We start from the raw sequence: 21,616 nt of genomic DNA, 5'->3' as shown, positions 1-21,616 counted from the left end.
GACACGATAAGCAAAGTCTGTAAAACTGAATCTCAAAATTTTTGAACTATTCAAATACCTTTCGGTTATTCTCGACGATTCACGAACAATTATATGTATATAGATACATATATATATATATATATATATATATATATATATATATATATATATATATATATATATATATATATATATATATATATATATATATATATATATATATATATATATATATATATATATATATATATATATATATACTATAACTTGAAAACGTAATAATGTATTAATTGTTTGATACCGTACATTAAGCTTATTGGTTTAAATATTTATTTGAATATATATGATAAGTTGAAATTGTATGAATAACTTGTGACGTATATTTAAAACGTGTTTATGAATGTTGAAAATATATATTAACTTGGTCATAAAACGATTTGCTATTATATATATATCAACAAATAGCAAGACAATGATTTATAGAAGTAAATGACCAAAACACTCGAAAGTTTAAGATACACTTTGAATGATATAGTTTATTGATAATTTAAGACTATATTTTAACAAAGGTACGAGTCACAAAACGTAAATTGCGAGTTTTCTAAGCGTACGAAAATGCGTTCGAGAAACCGGAACCGGGACATAAGTCGAGTGACAACATACGAGTCATCGGAACAAAAATTACAAGTCAACTATGCACATGAATTTAATATAATATATAATTAATTATTTAAATTATATATATTATATATATTATATTTAATTATGTCGACAAACAAAAAAACAAAAAATATGTGAGCTGGATCTGACGGCCATGCGATCGCATGAGAAATAAGTATAAAACCCATGCGAGTGCATGAACTCATGCAAGTGCATGAGATTTGCACTAAAATCCCATGCACTCGCATGAGCATCAGAATCAGGAATTATGCCTATAAAAGGCCAGTTTCTGCTCGATTTGTTTTACACAAATATCTTCTTCTCTCTCTGTATTATTATTTATATTATTATTATTATTATTATTATTATTATTATTATTATTATTATTATTATTATTATTATTAAGATTATTATTATTTATTTTATTATTATTAGTATTATTATTATTATTATTATTAATTATATCACTTAAAATACTACGATGAGGTCATGAGCGTGTCACTTTCAAAATGGGTTTTCAAACGGGATAGAGCTAAGGAAACTATGGGTTATTACTAAGGAGGTTATGGGTATTGTTCGAGGGTATTGTTCGCAAGTCAAACCTGGTATTTATCATCTCTGTTGCGTCTACGTACTTTCCTGCAATATTGAATCTCAATATTGATACGTGAGCATTCATATCTTATCTTTTATATATTAATAGTGTATACATGTCTAGTGCTCGAGTATATATTTATACATGCTTGTATGCTAAATTTCGTCGTTAAATAGTTTATAATGAATCACGAATTAAATACATATATTACTGGTAAAAGGTATATGATATACATGTTTTCGGAAAGCTGGCGAAAAATCAATAACTTTTCATTTAGAAATCGCGTAATTTCGATGAACGAATCAAAAGATATGATCAACTGAATTATAATTGACGTTAATTGGAATTGCTTTTGAATCCGCAATTAATATTTAAACAACCTGTTTATGAGATTGATAAAATACTACTAGCCAAGTAAATGAATCCTTATATAAGGCACGTCTCATTTTGTTGAACAATTGTCAAAATTGACTTTTTGAAATGACTTTTGATAACTTTTGTATGTCGATCTCGAGCATTAGGATTGTGATACACTATAACCCAACCTAGTTTATTAGACATGTATTGACCAACATATGTTCTCTAGATTGAGATCTACGGTTAATTTTGCATTCCGAGTTTCGGTCACTTTTTGGTGAATGACCTTATGTGCTGCTAAGGTGAGTTTCATTTGCTCCCTTTTTAATTGTTTTTGCAATCTATATTTTTAGGCTGAGAAAAAATGCAATATATTTAAACACAATGGATACAAGTACATACTAAATTCTACACTGAGTTTAAACCGAAAATCCCTTAGCTTTGGTAACTAGTAACTGCCAGTTATAAGAACTGGTGGGCGCGAGTAGTAGTATATGGATCCATAGGGCTTGACATCCCCGTCCGAGCTAGAGCACTAGCCTTTTAACGGACGTATGCTATTTGAGAAGCGTATACGTTGGTTTGCGTGTATTATTAAGATTATTATACAAAGGGTACTTATTATATAGACATTAAAGTTTAGTTACCAGGGTGCTCTGTTACGTAGAATCTTTTGATAAACGTTTCTGGATGAAACAACTGAAATCTTGTGATCCACCTTTATATACAGATTATGCGCAACATTAAAACTATGAACTACCAACCTTTGTGTTGACACTTTTAAACATGTTTATTCTCAGGTTCCTAGAAGTATTTCGCTGTTTGCTTATACGTTATACAAGCTATGTGCATGGAGTCATACATGCTTTATTCAAGAAAACTTTGCATTCACAAAATCATCACCGTGTATCTTATTTTGACTGCTTTGTCAACGGATGTAGTATTGTAAACTATTATATACGGTAATTGTCTATATGTGGAAATTATCAGACGTTGAAAACCTTGGATTTATATATTCATTTATGGTGTGCCTTTTTAAAAGAATGCAATGTTTACAAAATGTATCATATAGAGGTCAAAATCTCACTATGAAATCAATGAATGATGTATTCGTCCAAAGGGATTTGGAAGGATCGTCACAGTTGGTATCACAGCTTGAAGTCATAGGGAACCAGAATTTGCATTAGTGTGTTTAACTGGTAATTGTTAGGATGCATTAGTGAGTCTGGACTATGACCGTATCTATTTTTACCGAGTTTTGCTTATCAATTCTTGTCAAGAAATTACATGCTTATTTAGACACATTTTCCTGCATTTACTGCACAGATAGTGTATCGACAAAATTCATATCTTAGCGTATCTGTTACTGTAAACTTTACTTGACATCTTCCGAAAATTTCTCCGTGATTTATGGAATTTTGGTATTATATATACATATGTAAATTATGTATTGAAGAGTACCAATCTAAATTCTATAATCTATTTCATATCAAAAATCATCTCTCTAATTATACAAGATGGATCCCGTATCTTGTTCAAATTCCTTAAACTCCGACAGCTATTCTGATATGGATATTCATCTGAACTCCGAAGACAGTGTAACCGGAATGAATCAACCAATTAGCCATCACCTATTCTGGATGAATTGGGGATGGGTTTGTAGCCTCCTCAATCATTAGAGACAAGAAGAAGGTGATCCCTTCCATCCACCACATTCACCTCTTGGCGAAGAACCTGAAGCACTTACCGGCGAACCTATTCGAAACACCATTTTCTCTCTCATTTCCCTAGTATCTTGTCATGATTATATACTATCCCATATTCTAAATCTTATTTATCCGATCGTCCAAACCATCGATCATCCCAGTATAATAGAAGAAGTCACGAGCTTCGCGCTCGGGTAGTGGCTTTGGAGAATATGCTGCAAAGATTACAAACACCACCAGCAGCATCAGCAGCATAACCAGTACCACCATCATCAACACCAACAGTATCATTACTACCACCAACAACAACATCGGCATCCCACACCTCAACATCACAATCTGTACCTCGAACATCAACATCATACGCACCATAGATACCAAGAAATACCAACAACAACAAACGATGAAGTATTGATTCATAACTTCATCGAAGAAATATTCTGCAGAGAATATGTAGTTTCTAAAAGTTTTAGAGATTTTATATTCTAGTCCTAGTCGAAAACCAGATGAGATTAATATTATGTTAACTCATTAAATCCATGATTACATATAAAGAAAATATATATGTAGGTATATTTTCATAAAATTGTAATTAAGAAAATTCTTTTGTACAAACTGTTAATGGTGAGAATATTTTAACGGGTAGGTAATACCCGAGATATATATAAATTCACAATTAATATGTTACATTCTTCAATTCTGATTCAACAAATCATCAACTATACTCACTACTTTCATAACAATATATATATTCTTTTGTAAAAATTGAAACAACCATCCGCATCCAAATTTGATTACATATTCTGATTTTGAAAAATCAGAATCCAAGCCAAGATTTAACAGAAAACATCACTCTTAGATTCTTACACCTTTCAAATGTCATACTTTGAATTCAAAACTGTAATAGAACATCATATGTATACATATAACATTCATCTCTTAGAATTATGAGCTTTCATTCTGAAATTCTGAAAAGCAACCAGTCTACGAATCAATACTCTGAATGTTGAAAAAGCTGATGAAGCATCAAAAACTGTAAACGACTTTAACAGTCAAAAGTTTAATGATAAAGAATGGTGTGTTGGCAAAGCTCAGAAAAATTTTGGTACTGAAAAATGGATTGAGCAAAGTATGAAGGAGGCTGTGGATAAATCACAAAGACTAAACCTGCCTTCAAAGAATCCAAATGATTCAGTATTTGCTGAAGCCATTAACGAATACCTTGCTTCCGAATCTAAACCCTTGCGGACAATATTCTTCATCATCCTCTGATATTAGAAATTCTAAGATATCATCGTATATTTCATTATAAATATCCTCCATATTTCTGGAGATAATTCCATAATCATTCTTATCTAAAATCAATTTTTTCCTTATGATATATGTGTTTCATCATAAAAGAAACTATTTTAGTTTCTAAATTCTGAAACCTTCGAGTTCAAAATATGAATATTTTTGAAGTGGTGTTGGGAGCTGAAGCATGAGTTAGTATAATATAATGACACTTGATCAACGTGATTATATTACAGTAAGTCATGCTGAGTTTCTAAATGGAACGTGATGATTCACAGATCAAAACATCATCATGTGCTATGTCATACGACTCTTGTATTCTAGTTAATCACTAAAATATCAAGAAAATATTTCTTGATGATTCTGTCTTTTCCAGGGTATTCTGGTAATTTAACAAATCAAGATCGTGCCATTACCATTTTCTTCTTAGAACATTAACAATGTTCATTCTGAAATTCATATCTACGAATTCTGGACCATTACAAGCAATGCTTAGTCACAAGAAGAAGAAACAAAGGGACAAAACTCCGAAATAGAAATGGGGGTATAAATCGCAGCAAATAAAAGAAAGCATTAACTGGGGATGACAATAATTATAGAAGACAGAAGCAGGAACTTTGAAATATAAGGGAGAATATAAAGCCCGATAACAACACATAAATTACAACCCGTGTATATCAATGTTTATCGCAACATAAAGACACGGGAGAATTAAAAGCACTATAACCCCAAGGGCAAAGTAGAAGTAAGCAGATTTCTCCGGTGGTAGATGAAAAAGAAGAATGACAGATATGAAAGTTATGAGTATATCAAGAATCAGAACTGGATGAAGCATTTTTTTACAATCTTTTGAAAATAGGAAATGAGGAAGAAGATGTAAGAGTGATGAAAATAATGAAACGGAAGAGGTCAATTTATAGCGAAATATCAAACATAGCAATCGAGGCAAATTACGCATTTAATCAAAAGAAATCTTAATTTCCTTAAATTTCGAAGAATCAAATCTTATTTAGATTATGAAAATTTTCTATTCCTTAAATTACGAAAATCAATCGTTAATACATCAAGAGTTAAGACGAATCTCTATTCTTCATTTCACTCTTTTACGATAACTTCTCTTATACGCTTCGAATAATCGGATTGTTTTATCCATATTATTTAACGGTGATAAAACTCTATTTATCAACACATATACGGCATGAAAACATTTTTATTATTAGTCATGACGACCTCACTCAAATTTCGGGACCAAATTTCTTTAACGGGTAGGTACTGTGATGACCCGGAAATTTCTGACCAAATTTAAACTTAATCTTTGTATGATTAACATTTCTGACACGATAAGCAAAGTCTGTAAAACTGAATCTCAAAATTTTTGAACTATTCAAATACCTTTCGGTTATTCTCGATGTTTCGTGAACAATTATATGTATATAGATACATATATATATATATATATATATATATATATATATATATATATATATATATATATATATATATATATATATATATATATATATATATATATATATACTATAACTTGAAAACGTAACAATGTATTAATTGTTTGATACCGTACATTAAACTTATTGGTTTAAATATTTATTTGAATATATATGATAAGTTGAAATTGTATGAATAACTTGCGACGTATATTTAAAACGTGTTTATGAATGTTGAAAATATATATTAACTTGGTCATAAAACGATTTGTTATTATATATATATATATATATATATATATATATATATATATATATATATATATATATATATATATATATATATATATATATATATATATATATATATATATATATATATATATATATATATATATCAACAAATAGCGAGACAATGATTTATAGAAGTAAATGACCAAAACACTCGAAAGTTTAAGATACACTTTGAATGATATTGTTTATTGATAATTTAAGACTATATTTTGACAAAGGTACGAGTCACAAAACGTAAATTTCGAGTTTTCTAAGCGTACGAAAATGCGTTCGAGAAACCGGAACCGGGACATAAGTCGAGTGACAACATACGAGTCATCGGAACGAAAATTACAAGTCAACTATGCAAATGAATTTAATATAATATATAATTAATTATTTAAATTATATATATTATATATATTATATTTAATTATGTCGACAAACAAGAAAACAAAAAATATGTGAGCTGAATCTGACGGCCATGCGATCGCATGGGAAATAAGCATAAAACCCATGCGAGTGCATGAGCTCATGCAAGTGCATGAGATTTGCACTAAAATCCCATGCACTCGTATGGGCATCAGAATCAGGAATTATGCCTATAAAAGGCCAGTTTCTGCTCGATTTGTTTTACACAAATATCTTCTACTCTCTCTGTATTATTATTTATATTATTATTATTATTATTATTATTATTATTATTATTATTATTATTATTATTATTATTATTATTATTATTATTATTATTATTATTAAGATTATTATTATTTATTTTATTATTATTAGTATTATTATTATTATTATTATTATTAATTATATCACTTAAAATACTACGACGAGGTCATGAGCGTGTCACTTTCAAAATGGGTTTTCAAACAGGATAGAGCTAAGGAAACTATGGGTTATTACTAAGGAGGTTATGGGTATTGTTCGAGGGTATTGTTCACAAGTCAAACCTAGTATTTATCATCTCTGTTGCGTCTACGTACTTTCCTGCAATATTGAATCTCAATATTGATACGTGAGCATTCATATCTTATCTTTTATATATTAATAGTGTATACATGTCTAGTGCTCGAGTATATATTTATACATGCTTGTATGCTAAATTTCGTCGTTAAACAGTTTACAATGAATCACGAATTAAATACATATATTACTGGTAAAAGGTATATGATATGCATGTTTTCGGAAAGCTAGCGAAAAATCAATAACTTTTCATTTAGAAATCGCTCAATTTCGATGAACGAATCAAAAGATATGGTCAACTGAATTATAATCGACGTTAATTGGAATTACTTTTGAATCCGCAATTAATATTTAAACAACCTGTTTATGAGATTGATAAAATACTACTAGCCAAGTAAATGAATCCTTATATAAGGCACGTCTTGTTTTGTTGAACAATTGTCAAAATTGACTTTTTGAAATGACTTTTGATAACTTTTGTATGTCGATCTCGAGCATTAGGATTGTGATACACTATAACCCAACCTAGTTTATTAGACATGTATTGACCAACATATGTTCTCTAGGTTGAGATCTATGGTTAATTTTTCATTCCGAGTTTCGGTCACTTTTTGGTGAATGACCTTATGTGCTGCTAAGGTGAGTTTCATTTGCTCCCTTTTTAATTACTTTTGCAATCTATATGTTTGGGCTGAGAATACATGCAATATATTTAAACGCAATGGATACAAGTACATACTAAATTCTACACTGAGTTTAAACCGAAAATCCCTTAGCTTTGGTAACTAGTAACTGCCAGTTATAAGAACTGGTGGGCGCGAGTAGTAGTATATGGATCCATAGGGCTTGACATCCCCGTCCGAGCTAGAGCACTAGCCTTTTAATGGACGTATGCTATTTGAGAAGCGTATACGTTGGTTTGCGTGTATTATTAAGATTATTATACAAAGGTTACTTATTATATAGACGTTAAAGTTTAGTTACCAGGGTACCCTGTTACGTAGAATCTTTTGATAAACGTTTCTGGATGAAACAACTGAAATCTTGTGATCCACCTTTATATACAGATTATGCGCAACATTAAAACTATGAACTCACCAACCTTTGTGTTGACACTTTTAAACATGTTTATTCTCAGGTTCCTAGAAGTCTTCTGTTGTTTGCTTATACGTTATACAAGCTATGTGCATGGAGTCATACATACTTTATTCAAGAAAATTTTGCATTCACAAAATCATCACCGTGTATCTTATTTTGACTGCTTTGTCAACAGATGTAGTATTGTAAACTATTATATACGGTAATTGTCTATACGTGGAAATTATCAGACGTTGAAAACCTTGGATTTATATATTCATTTATGGTGTGCCTTTTTAAAAGAATGCAATGTTTACAAAACGTATCATATAGAGGTCAAAATCTCACTATGAAATCAATGAATGATGTATTCGTCCAAAGGGATTTGGAAGGATCGTCACAAATCCCTTGTACACTTCACTTCTTTTCTTGTACCTCTTGCACTGTTGCTTGTACCTTTTGGAGTATAAGTTGTACGTTGATCATTTTCGACTGTCTTTTTAGTTAGTTTTCCATTTTTAGACTCCATCTTCATTTTTATTTATTTACACAATTACAATAGAAATATAATACAATACGTATAAAAACCTATTATTTCAGAGAGATATCGGGACTAGAGATATGTTCATTATGAGCAATATCACAAGTATAAAGGCAGCACCTTTTGAAGCACTGTATAGCAGAAAGTGCAGATCACCTATATGTTGGACTGATTAGGAGATAGTCAGTTAACTGGTCCTGAGATTGTACACGAAACGACAGAGAAGATCGCGATGATACGAGAGAGAATGAAAATAACGCGAGATCATCAAAAGAGTTATGCCGATATTAGAAGGAAAGATTTGGAATTTCAGGTTGGAGACAAAGTTATGCTCAAGGTGTCACCCTGGAAGGGTGTAGTGCATTTTGGCAAAAGAGGAAAGTTAAGTCCAAGGTATATTGGACCGTTTGAGATTACCGAGAGAATTGGACCGGTAGCTTATAGACTGAAATTACCGCAGGAACTTAGTGAGATTCACGATACTTTCATGTTTCCAATTTGAAGAAATGTTTATCAAACGAAAGCTTGGTAATTCCCTTAGACGAAGTGCAAGTTGATCCTAAGCTTAATTTCATTGAAGAACCTGTTGAGATTATGGGTTACGAGGTTAAGCAACTAAAGAAAAGCAGAATTCCGATCGTTAAGGTTAGATGAAATGCCCGTAGAGGACCAGAATTCACGTGGGAACGTGAAGATCAGATGAGACTTAAGTATCCACATCTATTTCCCGAGGAGACTACTACGGCGGATGAGCACTAAAATTTCGGGACGAAATTTTTCATAACAGGTGGGTAATGTAACAACCCAACTTTTTCCGTTTACTTTCGTTACTTGTCCGTTAAGTATTTAACGGTGTTTACTTAGACTTGTATGTTTAATAGAATTAAATACATGCTTATTAGAGAGATTCTTGAATTAATATGTTATATTAATTTATGAACTTATTACGGATAGCGAAATAACTAAGAAACGTTACGATTAAAAAAAATCGCCTAGAAGGTTTTTTAGTTTACGGAATTCAGAAAAATGACGAAATAATTATTTTCAATAATTATTGACTTTAAATTAAATTATTCTGTCTCTTTCTCTCTGCCTAGCTCCACCCCAAAAAGCAAACAACCACCTATTACATTTAAACTTAAATTGCTCTTAGCTTGGATCAAATTAGAAGCCGTCACCGGCACCATCAAAATCGCAGCAATTTTCCGAACCTGAGAGTATAACTTTCGCCGGCAAACCTCTCGCAACGCGCCACCACGCACCGCCTCTCAGGTCGCCGGAATAGTTCCCGGTCTTTTTTTTTCTCGCAGGTAATATAACGGAGCCTGTAACAAAAGTCCTCGCGATCCAGAAATCTAGCTAAGTCGCTGTTTGCTGCTACCTCTTTGCCGTCGGGAGCCGCTGCTGCCGGAACTCCTTCATCCTCATAAGGCTGTGTTTGTTTTCTCTGACCTTTAAATTTCTCTTCCCCATAACCTAACTTTTCTGTAGCCAACCTTACTGTACAATTTCTATTTGGTTTTCATAACTTAAACTTTTATGCTGTTTGTCTTTTTTTTTTTTTTTTTTTTACAACCTGTGCTTTCCCCGAATTAAGAGTAATATTTTTGTAGCTATAGTATATTAAGTTTCCATCTAATAGATTTTTTTTATAAATTTATTAAGTATTTTCCATTGGGTATAAATTCTTCTTATATATACATATATATATTTTTTTCCTTTCTTTCTCTCCTATTTGACTATATTGGATTATATATTATTCTTTTATTGATATACCGCCTAGTTGTAATTTATATTATAGTATAACTTACATTTATATATCCTTTTTTAGTTCTAAATATTATAATTTACAATTTATACGAATTTATCTTATTCATATTGTTTAGCTTGTACTTGGTCATCTTTTTAGTGCACAAAGTAATATAGATCCTTCGCATAGTTATGGTCACTTGAGGTCATGTTCTCCTATTTTAGGGGCGGGTAGGCCTAGAGGGGTTAGAGGAGGTTGTAGGGTAGCCATCGTTGGTAGGATTAGAGTGGGTAGTTGGAATATAGGAATCTTGACTGGTAAGAGGATTGAGCTCGTTGATACCTTTCTTAAGAGTAAGGTAGACATAGTGTGTGTTCAAGAGACTAGATGGAAGGGTGAAGAGGCGATAGAGATTCAGGACTATAAGTTGTGGTACTCGGGTTCTAGGATAGCACGAAATGGGGTAGGTATCTTTTTAGGAAAACTACATAAAGATAACGTTGCTGACGTGGGCAGGTTTAGCGATAGGATTATGTCGGTTAGTTTAATTATTAAGGAGGAGACTTTCACGGTCATTAGTGCATACGCACCTCATGCGGGTTTAGGTGATGCGAAAAAGAAGAGTTTTTGGGAATTGTTAGATGAGGTGGTGAGGGGGTGCCCAGCCGACCATCGACTGATTATAGGTGGTGATCTGAATGGACATATAGGAGTGGAGGCAGAAGGTTATGAGGGAGCCCATGGTGGCTTTGGGTTTGGTCCTAGAAATGAAGAGGGGCGCTCAATTCTTGAGTTTGCCATTGCCCACGAGTTGGTGGTAGCAAACTCTTTCTTCAAGAAGAGGGATGCTCAGTTAGCCACATTCCATAGCGGGGGTCGCAACACCCAGATTGACTTTTTGCTTCTTCGTAAAGGGGAACTTAGGACATGTAAGGACTGTAAGGTCCTTCCAGCTTTGACGTGCTCCTCCCAGCACAGATTGCTGGTCATGGACCTAGTCACTAGGGGAAGAGTTGGCAGGAGGGCTAGGGCTGTACAACCCAGAATCCTTTGGAAGAACCTCTATGGAGCGAATGCGGAGACTTTTAGAGCGATTGTTGTTAATAGATTGAGTGTAGAAGAGGATTACGTTGCCCCTACGGACGCAGACCAGATATGGAATCGCATGGAGTCCACTATCAGAGATGTGGCAAAAGAGACCTTAGGAGTGGCTATAGGGACATTGAGAGCCCATAAAAGTAGAAGAGAGTCGTGGTGGCTTAGTGACGATGTCCAATCGAAAGTCGCGTTAATGCAGACGAGGTTTAAGGAGCTCATTACTCTTGGAGAAGGGACACCTGAAGAGAGAACTAGGGTAGAAGAAAGATATAAAGAAGCTAAAAGAGAAGCTAAGAAGGCCGTAGCAATTGCAAAAGACAAAGCATATGAAGACTTGTATAGAAAGCTAGACTCTAAAGAAGGAGCTAATGACATATATAGGATAGCCAAAGCTAGGGAGCGAGGAAGGAGGGACTTAGGTAACATCAAATATATCAAGGATGTAGCAGGGCAAAGTATAGTGAGAGAAGACCTTATTAGGAAAAGATGGGAAGAATATTTTGCATCCCTTTTCGGTAGGGGAAGACTAGAGCGGAACGGTGAACCCCACGAGGTTCAGGAGTTTCAAAACAACTGTTTCTGCACGAGGATTAATCAGGAGGAAGTTAGATTGGCCCTACAAAAGATGGGGAGAAACAAAGCAGTAGGACCAGACCAAATTCCGATTGAGGCGTGGAAGTGCCTAGGAGGTGACGGGGTTAGATGGTTGACAAACCTTTTCAACACGACGTTTAGAAGCGCAAATATGCCTATGGAATGGAGACTCAGTGAGGTTATTCCCATTTACAAGAACAAGGGAGATGCGTAATTATGTAGTAAATATAGAGGCATAAAGTTACTCAGTCATACTATGAAGCTTTGGGAAAGAGTGATCGAGACGAGGCTCAGACGCGAGACAAAGGTTTCAGAGAACCAATTCGGCTTCATGCCAGGACGCTCGTCGATGGAAGCGATTCACATAGTTAGAAGCCTTATGGAGAAGTATAGGGAAAAGCAAAAGAACCTACACATGGCGTTCTTAGACTTGGAAAAAGCTTATGACTGTGTCCCGCGTGAGCTGATTTGGAAGACTCTTAATGCTAGGGGAGTCCCAAGTAGATATATAAGATCTATTAGAGATATGTACGAGGGGGCGAAGGCTCGTGTACGTACGACGGTAGGAAACACAGAGTTTTTCCCGGTAGAGGTTGGTTTACATCAGGGATCTGCCCTTAGCCCTTATCTTTTCGCTTTGATCCTAGACGAGTTGACTCATAGGATACAAGACAACATCCCATGGTGCCTGATTTTCGCCGACGATATTGTATTAGTTTCGGATTCTCAGGATGAGCTTAACAGGAGGCTAGAGCAATGGAGGATCGCCTTAGAATCAAATGGCCTACGGATTAGCAGACTTAAATCGGAGTACCTTAGATGCGATTTCAAGGGAGGCGAAGAGGAACACGATGATATAGTGGATATCAGAATTGGGGATCAGATTCTACCCCCTCAAGAGTCCTTTAGATATTTAGGCTCGATGCTTCACATTTCGGGACGGATAGATAAGGATGTGACGCATCGTATACGAGTAGGATGGTTGAAGTGGAGGGCTGTGAAAGGGGTGTTGTGCGACAAGAAGGTCCCACTTAAACTGAAAGGTAAATTCTTTAAGGTGGCAATTAGACCAGCCATGTTGTATGGATCAGAGTGTTGGCCAATGACGAAGGCCCAAGAGAGGAGGATGGAGGTGGCAGAAATGAGGATGCTTAGATGGACATGTGGTAAGACCATGCTAGATATGATACCAAATGGAGTTTTTAGGGAGAAATTGGAAGTTGGGAACATCATCAACAAACTTAGGGAAGGACGACTTAGATGGTTTGGGCATGTTAGGAGGCGCCCACTTTTAGCCCCAGTTAGGAGAGTCGAGACCCTCGCCGTTGGCGGCGTAAGGAGAATGGGTAGACCTAGACGTAGGATGGAGGATAGATTGAAGCTTGACATGAAAGAGCTCCTACTGACGGAGGACATGACTTCTGATAGGAGCCTGTGGAGGAGTAGAATTAGAATTATTGAGTAGGTTTTTTTTTTTTTTTTTTTTCATCATTGTGTTAGTTACTTTTATTATACAACTACATATATAACTATAACCAGATATTCAATAACCACACTATTTATACCCCTCTACATAGTTTATATGCCTTTGTATCTATGTATATGTTTTTAGGCTATATATATATGTACCGATGTATATGTTTGTATCTATATATATGTATCTATGTATCTAAGTGCATGTATTGGTGTATGTAGGTTTGTCTGTCTTGTATCTGTACCTAGGTATATATATCTACGAATGTATCTATATGTATTTATGTTTAAGCATGAGTTTTTTTTTTTTCATGCTTTCGTGTGGTATATATATATCGATGTGTGTGTCTGTGTGGGTGCGTATATATATATATATATATATATATATATATATATATATATATATATATATATATATATATATATATATATGTATATATATTTTGTTTGTCTGTATGTCTACCTGAAATTAAATGGTTATGTGCACTATTTTATTCATGCTCTTTGCCCTACTGTTGTGCATTACTGCTATATGTGTCCCCTTTATGGTTACTGTGTATGGTTGCTTCTTGCTAGGCGCTCATTACTCGTACAGGTACGTATCATTTGCCCTCTCTATTTTGTTCTTATGAGCTCTTCGGGCCGGAGGCCCTTTAGGAAGCAATCTCTTTTGCGCTAGAGTAGAGGGAGGGACGACCTTATCTAGGCGCGGGTTCTATACCCGCGGGTGGAGTAGTGACTTCCTTCTAATCTAGGGTACGAGGAATGATTGTCTACACTCACCTCCCCTATACCCCACTTTCGTTGGATTGGGTATTGTTGTTGTTGTTGTGTTGTTGTTGTTGTTGTTGTAATTATTGACTTTAAGAAAAACTTATTTAATTTATTATTTATTTAATGAATTAAATCCGGTGATTTTGATTCAACGACTAGTTAACGTTCCGGAGACCCGATACGGTTAACGGCACTCGAAACGAACCACGCGCGTACAAGCAATTAAGCACAAACGAGCCCGAACAACCATTAAAGGGCCATTCGGCCGAGCCCCCCTCCCCATTCCCTTAGTGGACTTAAGCTTGGCTTGTTGGGACATTAGTGTGAGATTTAGGGCCTAATGGGATATAAAAGGAAACATTAGAGAAAGAACCCTCATTCCCCACAAGTTCTAGTCGACTTTTGCTCTCTTCCCCTACCCCCTTTGGCCGTCGATCACCACCACACCACCATCATCACCAAAACTCAAAATTAGATCAAGTCTTAAACACGAACGTTGTTCTACGCATCATTCTCTACACGATAGTATAAGCAATTTAATCGTTTGAGGTATAAACACTAACCCTAGTTTTTCTAAATCTGAATTTTGTTCAATTTCATGGTGTATTCGAGTCTAATGCTCAATTAGTGGTGTCTAGAGTTGTAATTTATCGTTTGATTGCTTGATTAACGTTGTTTGCATGGAAAACGAATTTTTTCTTGTATATCTGATAAAATTGACATGATAACTGAACTTGTAATATGTTTAGATGGATAGATATCTAAAAGTTATTAATTTTAGACTCTGATTTTGCGTGATTTCGTTATCGTATGCTTAAGATATGCTTAAGCGAAGATTTGACTAGGTTTTGTTCGTAATCCGAATTTTCTGAGTTGTCTGCTTTGTGTTTTAGTTTATAAAAAGTGTACTAATGTATTCCTTATGAAAATTTATGCAATTTGGACTTAATATTTGCATTAAAAGGTTATGTAATGCTCCCGTTATGTCAAAACGAAGATTTGGTTCTTTAAGTGAGCTGAATCAGTTTTCAAAGTTACATAAAAATTGCTAGAGTGAACTAGGAGTTGATTGAAACTTTTATCTTCTGTAATATGTTATTTTATATGTTACTTGACATATTTCATTTGTATACAGACTTGCAAAAACGTGAATTGCCATGAGATATATGCTCGTCTAAGTGATATGTCTGTTTGATGAACAAAACTGGAAGGTCTGTAAAGATTGATTAAACTGTATGAATTGGCTATAGAGATGTCTTTGATTATTTTGCCACTAATATTTTGGAATGTTTTGAGATGACTCCAATTGGCCGTTCGTCAAAATCTATTTTCTATATTTTCTGAGAAATATTTCAAAACTGATGCGCGTGCTGAAACTGATTTAGTAACCGTAACTAGACCCCTTCTGACTTCTAACTTTTATATATCGTATGAGGCTTTGGCCAGACTTTTTTGAATCTATTTTAAGTGTAGCTATGATTTGGAGTTGTTCATAATTTAATGATTTGTGTGCTATGAGCTATAGTTTAATCTTTCTACGATGTACGTTTTTTGAAGGCATGCTTTAAACTGCGAATGTGTGATTTAATTAACTATGACTTGTAAAGTGATACTTGACCTAGGTTTGACATGTTGACCATGGTTGCATGACCTACTGAGATGTTTGACTTTAGTTGACCACTTTGACCGAGTTGACTTTTGGTTTGACTTTGGTTGACTTGCTTGGATTAGTTGACTTTTACTTGTTTGTTGAGTCAGTCTGAGCACTAGGACTTTGCGTACACTATGGGTTGACATAGTTTGACCTATAAGTGTATACTTAAGATGATTTACTTGTTTAGGTTGCGTTGTTCAGTCGAGATTGTTCGACAACCGTACGTTTTGCTAAGATATTTACAAGTGCTTTTGCTAAGGTGAGTCTACAGTCCCTACTACATTTTTACAGGGATGAGATGCATGCTTTTTACAAATTTACATATTAGGCACGAGTAACTTACCAGAATATACATATGAGTTCAGATAAAAAAATCCCTTAGCTTGATTATATTAGTTACTTTGTAAGCTCGACTTGTAGGGACGGTACCGTTAGGTTTGACAAACCTCACCGCAACATAACTGGTGCTTATTTTGTTGTTAGTCGTACACTTGATCGGTGTATCGCTAAGATAGGGTAAACTGAAGACGTGTGGCTCGGCTATACGCAAAGGTTAAAGCTTTATAATCAAGTGCTCATGATACTGTATACTTTTCTTACGATGTTTTCCAGAAAATCTTGTGACCTAACTTTGGGGGGCTTGCATTTCAAAAAAAAAAAAAAAACATTCGCCAACGAGGATAGGGGACATGAGACCCATCGATCGTACTCAAGATTGAGGTACTTGCATCTGTCAGTGTTTTGATAAAACAAGATGATAAACGCTAAATGACTCAAAATTTGAATGATCAAAGGTTCTAATTTAACTTACATCTGAATTATAATATTATGGTTAATAATTTATTTATTTTATCATCCAATTTTCAATCAGATTTTACCGCATCACCTTACAAATATTTGATATAATAATTTAACCTTTTGGGTTAATAACGGTCAAATACTGTCATAGTCAGAAACCTATAATTTCACCAAAAAGTACATTATTTACTTTTAACGTCACAGTCATGAATAGTCTTATAGCGCGTATCTAGGAGAAAATATAAGAAACGTGTTTGGCATTTATCTAGAAAAGAGAATAGATAAGTCCAAGTTTTAAATATTATATATTATCCACTTGTGGTCTTTTACTTAATACATCACACTTTAAATGCTAGCATAAGTATATATTATTATTTTTTCCTATATATTGGCAGTCTTTAACCTTAAAGCATGCAAAATAGATCGAGTATCACTTATAGATTACAAGTAAAAATACATGGCAAACCAAACATCATCTAGAGACTTACTTCATTCTCAAGATCACATATGGAACCACATTTTTAGCTTTATAAACTCAGTGTCACTCAAATGTGCTATTCAGCTACAAATACCAGATATCATCAATCGTCATGGTGCACCAATGGCGCTCTCTGAGTTAGTCGAAGCCCTTTCCAAAAAAAAAGAGCGATCTCATTTTGTCTATCGACTTATGCGCATCCTAGTTCACTCAGGTTTCTTCGTGGAAGAAGATGAAGGTTATTTACTAGCTTATGCTTCTCGCGTACTTCTTAAGGAAGAACCACTAAGAATAAGACCCTTTTTGCTAGCCATGTTGGATCCAATAATAATGGATCCGTGGCAAGAGTTGACTGAATGGTTCAAAAATGATGATGTCACTCCTTTTGAAAGCGACTCATGGAAGGACGTTATGGGATTACGCAGGCCATGAGCCAAAGTTGAACCATCTCTTCAATGAAGCTATGGCTAGTGACGCAAAGATTGTTACAAGCATAGTTCTTAAGGAATGTGGACAGGTATTAAAAGGGTTAAGATCTATCGTTGATGTTGGAGGTGGTACCGGGACAGTTGCCACAACTATAGCCGAAGCGTTTTCAGAGCTTAGTTGCATATGTTTTGATCTTCCTCATGTTGTTGATGGTTTGGTCGGAAATAAGAATTTAAGCTATGTTGGTGGTGATATGTTCAAAGCCATTCTCAAAGCGGATGCCGTTTTGCTTAAGGTATTTTTTTATTTTTTACTGTTGCTATTATATTATCCGCTTTATATAGGTAATATGTTTGCTAACATAGTTTTTGTTAAATACATCAATGAACTACTATTATGCTGTCCTACTATGATGGTTTTAATTTCTAGTGGATACTACATGATTGGAGTGACGAAGAATGCATAAAGATATTGAAGCGATGCAAAGAGGCTATTTCGAACAAAGAAAATGGAGGGAAACTAATCATCATATACATGGTGGTGGAGGACAATAAAGGGGATAGTGATTCACATAAGACTTAACTTTATTTCGATATGCTTATGATGACAACTCTAACAGGAAGGGAGAGAAGTGAGAAGGATTGGGCACGACTTTTACTTGATGATTCTGGCTTTAGCGAGAATAAGATTACTCCCACTTTAGGAGTTAGGTCTCTCATTGAAGTTTACCCCTAGCTGCTTAACTAAACCACGAATATTATTACTTACTTCCTCTCAAAATAAAAGCCGATCGAAGAAGCTACTAGAGTATATCGTAACAACTTCTTTCTTCCATTCAATGTTGTTGTCTTTGTTATCGCATTGTCGTTCATTGATGTATGGTTAATTGGTTATTCAAGTCATGATTAACAATGCGTATTTTTTACAAATTGAATACGTATATGATTTGTTTTGAAGCATAATTTTTGGTTTTATATATACATGATACATAATATAATTGCATATAAGAAAAGTTACCATGGTGACATACTGGCACCCAGAACTTGTGGGTACAGGGAAAGGAGCTTGAACTATTTTGGTGGGTCAAAATGATAAATTGTATTAAGAAGATCAAATTATTTTAATTTTTTAGCGTGTTACAAGGCTTATAATGTATACGTCTATAAAAAAGATAACTTTTTTGCTCCATTAATCCCTCAGTTATACTCCAATTTGCTAACGGTTTTTAATTTGCTTTGCATATGAAGGTAAATTCGTCTTTTTACTCTTCTTCATAAAAAATGAGGGACCACCAATGCAAAAAATTTATAATTTATATATTATTAATTTATAAATCTATAAAAATAAAAATCTATTTTCAATACAGAGATGATTAAAGAAACCCAAAATCTTTTAGAGCTCCTTGAATTTTCCACGCCTATACTAAAATTAAATCCAACAAATTAAAAGCAAATTAAAAAAAACAAATTAAAAGCAAAAGGTTTTCTTCTTCCCAAAAGTTGTACGCATGACCCATCAATCTCATTCACTTAAATTCACAAAATTGGTATGTTATAGGTACGAATTAAGCAAGCTCGTTCGTTTGTACTCTTGTTCAGTCGCAAAAATCACGTTTTACTTCGCACGAATGTCCTGAAAATGATGAAGTATCAGATCCGGTGTCTTGGTTGCGGTTCACGGTGAAGTATCAGTTAAACAAGTCGATTTAGAATACGGTTTTTTCGAACAAAAATCTAGCTTGTTACCTTATCAAATGAACGAATTAATATCTAAAAGTTTGAAGAAATGATCAAGAGATGATAAGTGAACTTTCTATATTTTCAGAATATTTTCAGAATTTGGTAAAACATACTCAATCAAAAACAACCAAAATCAAACTTCGAGTTTTAAAACAAAACCCAATAAAACGGGTTGAAACTCGGATTTTTACCACGAAAACGAAGCTATGGATCGATTTGTGCAATTTGTAAGTGCAATTTTCTTGCTTCGATTAGTGTTCTAAATCAGATTTCAAGATCGATACAGTGATATTCAAAGTGTACAATGAGTGTGTTTAGCAACAGCAACAGTAGATGATGTTTTGCAAAAATATGATGATAACTAAGCTGAAGCAAACACAAATCTATAGATAAAATGGTTGTTTTATCGATCATAGTTAACAAATATTTCAAAGGTACATCTTGAATGAAATAGTAATAAGATACACATGTCAAGGTTCATCATCTTTATAATGGGATCCGAAAGGATTTGTGAAGTACAAATAGCTACGAATTTTTGTTCAAAATTGTCTTTATAGTGGAATCTGATATGAAAATAGATATTTATTTTTATTTTTATAGATTTATAAATTAATAATATATAAATTATAAGATTTTTTGTACCGGTGGTCCCTCGTTTTTTACGAAGAAGAGTAAAAAGACGAATTTACCCTCACATGCAATGCACATATCAAGGGTTAACGGACTTTTTTTAACGGAATTTAGACGGAGTGACGCTGATTGCAAATTTTTGATAAATAAAGGACGCGCAAAGCCAAATTAGAAACCGAGGGACGTTGTTAGCAAATTGAGGTGGACTAACGGAGCAAAAAAGTTAAAAAGATACAAGTAATAAATAGATTATACAGTAATATGAACCTTACAATTTAGTTAGATAAAAAATTTAATTTAAAAACTTAATAATGTATATACGGAGTATAAGCATAAAAATCAATAACAACAAACTATATTGAAACGAACCTAAACACATTTTCAGAAAGAAGACAATTTTTAATTATATGTATATATATAAACTGAATACACATGTGCGGCTTGCACTACAACAGGTTCAGAACTATCCGCGTTTCAAGCTTTTTTGCACAGCGCCAAAACTAAGTGCACGACGCGCAAAATCATTGCTCCAGACTTTTAGCGCTTTTTAATATGTTGACCATTTACAATTTACCCAATGACCACCAAATACTTACCATTCAATACAACATGTTTTGACTCCAAAAATTACATCAACCAACACTTTCACACACAAGAAAGTAGTGTTTACAATCTTAGGTATTAGCCGACCATTAAATAAAAAAGATGTAATTTGGCTCAAATTACAAACAACCACTTGACACAAGTACTAAAGCATGTCAACCAGGATCATTACTGTAACACCAGCCTTTTTTAAAGACACAACGGAAGACTTTAATATATTAAACACCACATTAATTACATTATTACATAAATCCACGTAATTAAGTTTAGGTTTACAAAACGGTGTTACTTTATCACAAACATTAGTTACAAAAGTCTACATCAGAATTCACTAGTCAAACATGTCTTCAATCTCCAACACCCAACCAAATTGCAGTACTGAAACCTGCAAGGGTGAAAATGTGGTGGATTAGCATAACGCTAAGTAAATAGAACCCATCTAACAGACAAGGCTTAAGCATCATACATGCAAACAACACCACAAACATGCTAACAACCAATTAGCATACAAGTAAAGACAATATGAGGATCGACGGCTTGTACAGGCACACGACCTTAGCTGATCAGGCTAGTATCTACTGATAGTCCTTCCTGTTGAATCAGTACACAAACAACATGAAATGTCCCGTTCATATCGATTTATAAACGTTCCATATTAATTGATTTCGTTGCGAGATTTTGACCTCTATATGAGA

At 34.0% G+C, this 21,616-nt stretch overlaps 1 protein-coding gene and 1 pseudogene across 1 annotated transcript; both read left to right on the top strand.

The window, feature by feature from the left end:
* The first annotated feature begins 9,495 nt into the window (after positions 1–9,495).
* LOC139900641 (uncharacterized) lies at positions 9,496–15,751 on the top strand. The gene is made up of 3 exons (XM_071883404.1): positions 9,496–9,546; positions 10,788–12,438; positions 15,726–15,751. The coding sequence occupies exons 1-3, from the start codon at positions 9,496–9,498 to the stop codon at positions 15,749–15,751; spliced, it is 1,728 nt and encodes a 575-aa protein (XP_071739505.1).
* Positions 15,752–17,499: 1,748 nt separating this feature from the next.
* On the top strand, positions 17,500–18,739 carry LOC139900640 (trans-resveratrol di-O-methyltransferase-like; annotated as a pseudogene).
* The last annotated feature ends 2,877 nt before the right edge of the window (positions 18,740–21,616 follow it).

The sequence above is a fragment of the Rutidosis leptorrhynchoides genome, chromosome 3 (assembly GCF_046630445.1).
Source record: "Rutidosis leptorrhynchoides isolate AG116_Rl617_1_P2 chromosome 3, CSIRO_AGI_Rlap_v1, whole genome shotgun sequence".
NCBI classification, from domain to species: Eukaryota; Viridiplantae; Streptophyta; class Magnoliopsida; order Asterales; family Asteraceae; genus Rutidosis; species Rutidosis leptorrhynchoides.
This window is presented reverse-complemented; position numbering and strand designations above follow the sequence as displayed.

Excerpts from the sequence above, each read along its gene's own strand:
- LOC139900641 (XM_071883404.1), top strand. The coding sequence starts at position 9,496 with ATGGGTTACGAGGTTAAGCAACTAAAGAAAAGCAGAATTCCGATCGTT. Across the intron at positions 9,547-10,787 it reads GCAGAATTCCGATCGTTAAG|CTTGTACTTGGTCATCTTTT; the intron begins GTTAGATGAAAT and ends CATATTGTTTAG. Across the intron at positions 12,439-15,725 it reads GGCGTGGAAGTGCCTAGGAG|ACTTGCAAAAACGTGAATTG; the intron begins GTGACGGGGTTA and ends ATTTGTATACAG.